A 9,048-nucleotide genomic window follows, 5' to 3' on the forward strand; every position below is an offset into this window, starting at 1 on the left:
TGTCAAGGAATAAAAACACGGAAAAAGATATGTTATTTATGTTCACATTATACGTACAGGAAAAACCAAACATTGCAGATAATGATACTAACAAGATATTGTTGAATTGTTCGATTTTATTGACTTGAATCTTCACTCCTCTAAATAGTTACATTTATTATTTGAATCTGTTAAAGGGACATCATATTTTCATTTCCTTTATGAATAAAAATAGAATGATGAGTAGGCATTGACTTTGACATTTTAAGAAAAATCTGTTGTACCTGTTTCCATGCATCGATTAAAAGACTAAGAAAGAAGTCTAAAGTTGAGTTTATATGACATACTTGTATAAACTCACCTTTAGACATCGGAGAAATTGAGGAGAGTTGACTTGAACATTGAATAGTTAGTCCATAAGGATGATGGAACAAATTTCTTCTGTAGTAGTTCAAAGAAGTAAGCGAGCAAGATAGTTACGTTTATACCTTTGACATGTTTTACTTTCATCAACTCTTCAAACTCCTTGAATTCCCTATCATATACGCCACGAGACTTTTCTGGCAGTATTTCTGCTGTAGCCACCTCTGCCTGGTTAATAATTCCTTGCGGAAGATCTTCCTGAATGATTTTTCTTTAAAATCTGACTTGGTGGTTGATAATTCACTATTTTATCGTTAAAAATCGCAAAAATAATAAATACATATTTAATAAATATTATCTATTAAACTATTGTAGGTAAATTTAAGTAAACTGTTATAAATTATAGATAATAATGTCCATAAACTAATGTCGACTTTGAAAATAGTTACTAACTCTCACTAGAAAATTGCCATTGCGACACCAGCCACCTTGATTGCAATTTTATTTAAAAATCGATTTTTATTGAAAACCTGAGCTAGATAGGTATAGGAAACCCTAATATAGTTTGAAAGAGCATTTGAATCTACTTCGATTTATGTAAAAAAATACAAGGTATTGCATTTGAAATAACGAAGTTTTTATATAAAATATATCCTTAAATAGATCAACAATTTTTGATACCCCTGTATAAATTTAGGGAAGCAATACCATTTTTCAGTAAAGTTTATTTCTCTACCTTTAAACTCAGCACAAGAATTAATTCTTAAAAGTAATGTACAGGGTGTTAATAATATATTCTAGCAAATTTAAATATCTTTAAATATCTCACAAACCAAAGATTTTTAATATTTTTTATTTTTTAATAACATATTTAATCCTTATAATAAAAGCCTTTTTTTGGGCTCAAAAATCCAAAAATGAAATAAAATACCGGGTGTTCCATAAGAAAAAATATAACTTTGGTATCGATTTTAGTTCTGAAACACCCTGTATATTTCAAAATAATTCTAAATTCTGCACATTGCCCATAAAATACTTTGTTTATACATCTTTCCTTTTTCGTATAATCAACCGAGGCGAATGAGGTGCGTCACCCTGTATATAAGATAACACACTAGTAGCATAAATAACTATTCTTTTATTTATTATATTAGTTATAACACTAACCTTTATTATCATGTTTTCCTCCGTGCAACAGGTGACTCAAGAACCCGTGACCACTTTTCGAACTGGGGGGGCTAGTCGGAGTCCCCTTACCCCCCTCCAATTCGAACACCCCAATGTCCACACTACTCCTCGCACTCGAGATCCGACTATCGTCCGACACGTCATACACGTCCGCCATTTTAAGATCGCGATACGTCACAATCCACTCGTCGTTCGTCTGGCAACCCTTGTTCAGCCCATCGTCATCCCCGGGCTTGGTTATCTCCCCTTTAGCTTTGATATTCCTCAAATTTCTGTCATAGTTCACTCGCTTGAATCGACTGTCTAGTTTGTCCGAGTCCACACTCTTTTTCCTAGCCATTCTTAAGTATCTTTTAATTGTATCTGATACAGACTGAGACACGTCGTCGTTTTCCACACTAGATTTCCTTCTAGAACCTCCTTTATGTTTATCTTCTCTCTCTTTCTCTTTTCTCTCCTCCTCTTCTTCAGCCTGTTGCTTTTTGTAAGCTTTCTCGCACTCAAGCAAAACATGTTCAGGTATTGGCAAAGTCTGAGTTCCCCAATTCCTGTAAGTTACTTCAATAGTTTCACCTTGGACTTCAATCAATGGAGGTGGATGTCCTGGAACGAATTTTCCTTCCCGGTCTCGATGACTAAGTCCCAGACGAGTACTGTGATAAGTCCTGGATGGAGAGTGATAACCACTAGGAGAAGAATACCCTGTACCTCCACGACTTCCCCTGAAACCCTTGGCTTTTCTGAGTTCGAAGTAAAGTTTCTCCAAAGCCTTTCGGTCAGTGAGCAGATCAGAAACCACCTTATCTCTGTGAGGACTTTGGCTAAAGTACCTTGAAAGAGTATCTAAGAGGCTTCTTTGAACGTAATCTCCCTGGAAGTTGACTTGTTCTGATGACTGATATGGTGAAAGGTTGGTTCTTGGTGAGAGATTACTGTTACTACTATAGTGTGAGGGAGAACTGGTACGACTCGATGTTAAAGTAAGATGTTTTTGAAGCTTATCAATCAGTTCTTGGTAGTTAAAATCAGCAGACCCTGTTTTTAGAGCGTCAGGAGTGTTAGCCATACGAAGATACTGTTCTAGCATGCTTACCAACTGTTTATCTTCATGTGTTTCGTGGTCAGGCGTTGCAGATGTTGAGGGTATTCCTGTTGGTGTAGATGTTGAAGGACTGTTAAGGAAATCTTCTCGCATTTTCTTAATATCGAATTTTCCAGGAATTTTTGGCTCCAGAAGTAAATCTTTGGGTCGTTCAGGTTTGAGAATATCAACTTCCCCTTCTGACATAGCCTTTCGGCAACTCCCTCCTTTCTTCGGGACATTCTTTCTTTTTTTCCTGAACCCTAACGCACCAGGGTATGAGTTTTTCCTCCACAACAAGAACTTGGCTTCTTTCCTGCACAGTTCCTGAAAGTGCGCCTCAATTTTCGGTATGTCTTCGGGGCAGTTCTTTGCGCCTTCTGGTATAAGTTTCCTTCCTGCATCCGCCATGTATTTCCAGGTTTTCCTCGTCAGCAACCATCGTTCTTTCGGCTTTTTTCTCCTGATCGATCGCCCCATGCTGATGGAATACTCGGTGCTTTCAGTTGAGGCACTTCTACCTAAGTTTTTTCGTTTCTGAGAGGCTCTTTCTGCCATTTTTCTCCGCGTTTTAGAGGTTAACTAGTCAAGAAATAAACTCATCGCGAATGGAAGTGAATCCGGGGGGCCATTATTTGGCAAACTGAGCAATGAAAATAATTTTGCATAAGGCTGAGGTTCGTCCACTTGATTATGTCGCCGGTATCACAATTAAGTCGGTGGCAACATTTGTGCTATTTTCTTGGCAGCGAATTCTCAAATCAAAGCGACTGGCGTGGGCAAAAGCCGAAATTTTTGGACCGCGGCTGCTATACGGATGACAGGCCTGGACAAAAATTCGCGCCGATTGAGTTATTAAAATGATATGAAGCATGCCGCGAACGGAGTGTTTGTCTGGATAGAGACTGGATGCATCCCGATACGTGACGGTTTTTATCCAGGATAGTCCGAGAAAAACAACTAAAATTTTGTTTTTTAGGTGTCTATTTATATAAATTGTACGCGACAATTTTCACAAACAAACAGATAGGTCCAAACTTCACACTGTCTTGAGAATTTTTTGAAAATTCTTCTTATATGTTGCTTCAGTATTGTCACAAACTATTTTGGATTGCTCCTTTAACTTGTTTTAGTTCACTGTATGTTCCTGTTGTTCTTCTTATTAACTTTTCTATAATTCAATTGGTCTTTCATAGATAAGTTACTTGTGTTATTAAGTAAAATGATTTTAATAGCCACAGTTTATTGTTTAAATTTATTTTTTATTACAATTATTGTGTTTAAAATACCTCAAGAGTTTTGCATTACACAAGAAGGTTCTGACTAGTTCCAACTTTTTTCTAACTTATTAGTTGTGTATCTTTTTATTAATTTGTCACAAAGAAGCTGTTCTTTTGAAGTTGTAGTGGATTTGATGCTTCCAAAAAAGATAATGAATCCATCTCCAAACAACTCTTTTCATTAGCCAATATTAATTGTTTTAATCAACTTTTGGTTTTTTTTTCTCAAAAAAATGAACTTAGAATAATTAAAAACTGCTTTCAGTATGCCACTTTAGCTAAGTTTTACTTTCAACCTGAAAAATCTTCGATGTAAAATTGTTTTTTTGAAGATTTTTATTATGGAGAAAACCAAATTGCTTTCTACTATCACTATCACTCTAAAGAACTTTTTCAGACAATTTTTTTCATGTTTCAACACAGAATAACTTTGATCTAAGAAAAAGCTTTATCTGGAATTTCCTGATAGGTTTTATATCAAGTAGAATTTGTATTTCCAGAAAATTGACCCGTTCACATCTGTTTTCAATAATATCACTCAGTACAGCTTCTGTTACTTGCGGTTTTTTACAGGTTAACACTGAATATCGGATATTTAATAAGTTCTTTTTTAAAACCCATCTCTTCAAAACTGCTTTACGAAACCGTTTTGCAAAAAGTCACTTTGAGTCTTTAAAGAAATAGCTTAAACATCAGTTAAAAAAACATCTGTTACTTTTAGAGATTTTTTTCCTCTTGGACACTGAATTCTGTTATGGAGAACGATTTTTTTAGCTGCTTTCCAATTTTAAAAAAAGTTTAATCCTGGTAAAAACTGCTTCCAATAATATCACTTGAAACAATTTTTTCTTTTTTAACACTGAATTTTGTTGACTTAAAGGGACCTATTTTGGTAAAATAGTTTTTTAGGTTTTCTCTTTTGAAGGAAGAAGTTAATTTAAAATTTCCAGGATTAAAATTAAGCATGAATCTTTTAAAGACTGCTTCCAGTAATATATCTTAAAACATCTTCCGTCACTGGATATTTTTTTCTTCTTTGTTACTGAATTTTCTTGACTTAAAAAAATATATTTTTGTGAAATATTTTCTAGGTTATCTGTTAAGGATTGCTTCCAATAATATTACTTCAATCAATTGAAGCTTTCTTTCTTGTTCAACACTGCATATCTTAGTTTCAGAAGAGTTTTTTTTTCGCACTTTGAGTCTTCTGTCACAAATAAAAACTTCTAGATGCTTCCCAACTTTTTTCACAAGCGATTTTTTTATACAGCTTCACACTAAATCTTCTTCATATTTTTAGGGTTTTTGCCGGCATAACTTTCCAGAAGAAATATCCAAGCTTTATTTACACTCGCGTTTTTTTTAATATACCTCGACACTTAATGAGAAGAACCGGTTTATATTTTCGGAGTTTTTCGATAGTTTTGCGGGCCGATTTTTGGACACGGTTGGTGAATCGGTCGTCGCGCTGGTATACTCACTCAAAAAACTGCGAGACGCGGGAATTGAGATTTAAGTTGGAAACAAAAATATCAAGATTTGGCAAGAGATACCGGGCGGGCAGTTTTCGCATAGGCCGGCCCGGTTTTTCCGTGAAAATAGAGGAAAATAAAAAAGCGTTTTCGATAGAGAGTCGTGGAGGCGTGGCGAATTTTTATTGGAGTGTGATGAGAGTATTTATACGGGGTCCGGCAATAGTGGCGTCGGGCATCTGTAGCTCGCGTAGAATAAAAAACTAGCCTACAGTATGTACTAGGGTGTATGTAGTAGAGTGAGTGGATCGGGATGCATTTTTAAACGGAACACCCTGTATATTATTATATTTTTGGTTTCCTTTTTGAACACTTTACTCAATCCTAAGATATTTACTCAATCCTAAGATAAGTTTACTCCAGCCTAAACAACCATCATTCTACAGCAACAATTTTCTGTGATTTTTCTAAGGCGTTCGATTGTGTAAATCATAAGATCCTAATTAATAAACTGCAGCACTATGGGTTCAGGGGATCATCTCTCGAATGGTTTAAGTCGTATCTGAGCAACAGAAGTCAACTTGTGAGGGTGGATACCACGTTGTCTAGCAAGCCAATAGAATGTGGAGTACCACAAGGCTCAGTACTAGGCCCTATTTTGTTTCTTCTTTTTATTAACGACATTGCTAACATAAACATCAGTGGCAAAATATGTCTTTTTGCGGACGACACTAGCTTCACTTGGAGCAACAAGGACATCGCGGCACTTCATAGGATTATATCAAATGACTTAATCACCATTAAATCTTGGTGCGATTCGAACCTCCTGAGTCTCAACATTTCTAAAACTAAGGCTTTGTCGTATAAAAACTCGTTGCAGCCTTTTGTACTTGACAACACCACCATTGACGTCGTAAAATCCGTAAAATTCTTAGGGCTTGTTGTGGACAATTCTCTGAAATGGGACATACATATCGAAGCTTTGTCGAAAAAATTGAGCTCTGCCTGTTTTGCATTAAGGTCTGTTTCTAAGGAGCTTAACTTGTCAGTGGCTAGAACTGTTTATTATGCACTTTTTGAGTCGCACCTCAGGTATGCCCTTCCATTCTGGGGTACGTGTTGTGCGGCTCAATTTGACCGCATTTTCAAGCTCCAGAAGAGAGCTGTTCGATATTCACTGGGACTAAACAGCAGAACTCATTGCCGGGGCTTTTTTAGAGAATTAAAAATATTGACTCTTCCTTCCTTATTTATATTTGAATCCGTTTGCCTAATACGTAAACATGTATCAGCTTCTCAAGAAAGGCCATCTCACACTTATCCACTCAGGAACGCGGAGCAAGATCTTTATCTACCTACCCCACGCTCAGAGTTAGTTAAAAGTTCAATATTATACAACTCGAAAAAAATGCACAATCACCTGCCATTTGAAATCAAATCCTTAACATCATTTTTTTCATTTCGCAAAGCATTGAACTCTTATTTACTAGACAAGGCTTTCTAGGCCGTAAATGAATTATATTTGAATTGAAAATCGAATTTGATCTTGAAAACACTGGTCTAATGTTTGCTATTGCTATATTTACTAATGACATCGAAATTAATTTATTTAGAGGTTATTGATATTTTGCTATAAACTGGCTAAATATTTTTGAATATTATTTTATTTTTTTTTGTTCTTTGACATTGTAAACATTTATATATGTCTATTTTAACAATAAGACTGACAATATTATTTGTATAAAGTTTTGTATTATCTTTTGTTTGTTTGTTTGTGTACCTTGTTTTGTTTTACTTTGTTTGTTAGTTTACCTTTGTCCACAAATTGAAAAATTTTTTGACAATAAAGGCATTTATTTATTTATTTATTTATTTATTTAATATGTTTGTATAGTTTTAAAAATATTAATAAATATGTAAAAAAAAATATTTTTTTCAGCCTTTTTTAAAAAAATTATTAAAAATACAAGAACTGTCCTTAAACTAAGACTATATTAGGTATTTACTTTAGAAGGTCTGTACTTAACTTTGCTCTAATTATGGTAATTGTAAATCATACAAGGTGTTTAAAATTCTAATCCAAACTTTGTAAAATATAAAATAATTTTTCTTTCTCTTTTTAAATGGAACACCCTGTATATTATTTTTTTATTCATTGGAGATTTAAAAAATGAACACTTTTTGTATTTAAAGTAGGTATTTCAAAATTTTTAATGGTTTCGTAGATACAGGCAATATTATTTCATATGGCCGTTTCAGTGATTAAATGGTCCGGCAATAGTGGCGTCGGGCATCTGTAGCTCGCGTAGAATAAAAAACTAGCCTAAAGTATGTACTAGCACAGTACTAGGGTGTATGTAGAAGAGTGGGTGGATCGGGATGAATTTTTAAACGGAACACCCTGTATATTATTATATTTTTGGTTTCCTTTTTGAACACTTTACTTAATCCTAAGATATTTAATATGTTTGTATAGTTTTAAAAATATTAATAAATATGTAAAAAAAATATTTTTTTCAGCCTTTTTTAAAAAATTTATTAAAAATACAAGAACTGTCCTGAAACTAAGACTATATTAGGTATTTACTTTAGAAGGTCTGTACTTAACTTTGCTCTAATTATGGTAATTGTAAATCATACAAGGTGTTTAAAATTCTAAGCCAAACTTTGTAAAATATAAAATAATTTTTCTTTCTCTTTTTAAAATGGAACACACATGGAACACCCTGTATATAATTTTTTTATTCGATGGAGATTTAAAAATTGAACATTTTTTGTATTTAAAGTATTTCAAAATTTTTAATGGTTTTGCAGATACACGCAATATTATTTCATATGGCCGTTTCAGTGATAAAATACGAGAGAAAATACATATAATACAAATACTTTGATAAAAATTTACTTTCTAAATACAAAAAATGTTTATTTTTTAATTGTCCATCTAATAAAAAAATAATACACAGGGTGTTCCGTTTAAAAAAACTAAAAAAAAATATTTTATATTTTAGAAAGTTTGGCGTAGAATTTTGAACATCCCGTATGCCGATTTATAGCAAAGTAAGTACAGACCATCTAAAGTAAATAGCTAATACAGTTTTGATTTCAGGCTAGTTCTTGTATTTTTAATATTTTTTTAAGAAAGACTAAAAAATGTATATTTTTTTAATTTATTTATTAATATCTCTGAAACTATCCAAATATATATTACTGATATATTAGGATTATGTAAAATGATCTGAAAGGAAGCCAAAAATTCAATAATATACAGGGTGTTCCATTTAAAAAAAGAATTTTTTGAATCACCGGTGATCAATAGTCCCAAATGATTTTTTTTTAAATCACATCTCAATTTTTCAAATGGAACCAGTTGGTACATTAGCATGTTTGGAAAAGGCGAAAAAAATTTACGAATAATTTGGTACCACACACTTGGTATTTCGAGTCAATTTGTGTCGTTATGAACCCCATGTTACAATTTCAAATAAAACCATATGCGAAAATGTCAAAAGTTGACATACGATATGTCATTTTATTCAGTGTTATTTTCTATCGAATAAAGTAAAAATATACTGAGGAGGGTGCCATTTCAAAAGTCAAACCATTTCAAACTCAAAAGTTGTAGTCGTTTCCGGTATCAGTCTTCTACAAGTTGTTTCACCGGATATAACTACTATATCCGGTGAAA

The 9,048-nt window shown here is 33.4% G+C and overlaps 1 protein-coding gene across 2 annotated transcripts in view; it reads right to left on the minus strand.

The window, feature by feature from the left end:
- LOC115886333 overlaps window positions 1-5,378 on the minus strand; it is a 103,761-nt gene extending 98,383 nt beyond the window's left edge. Inside the window, exon 1 of one of the 2 annotated variants that reach the window (XM_030905427.1) lies at window positions 1,510-5,378. In XM_030905427.1, coding sequence (XP_030761287.1) covers window positions 1,510-3,169 — 1,660 coding nt within the window. In that variant the 5' untranslated portion in view covers window positions 3,170-5,378. The remainder of the gene's footprint in view (window positions 1-1,509) is intronic. The other variant, XM_030905426.1, reaches the window with a different exon arrangement.
- Window positions 5,379-9,048: the final 3,670 nt, after the last annotated feature.

Source organism: Sitophilus oryzae, unplaced genomic scaffold, assembly GCF_002938485.1.
Source record: "Sitophilus oryzae breed Bouriz unplaced genomic scaffold, Soryzae_2.0 scaffold_484_pilon_pilon, whole genome shotgun sequence".
NCBI lineage: Eukaryota > Metazoa > Arthropoda > Insecta > Coleoptera > Curculionidae > Sitophilus > Sitophilus oryzae.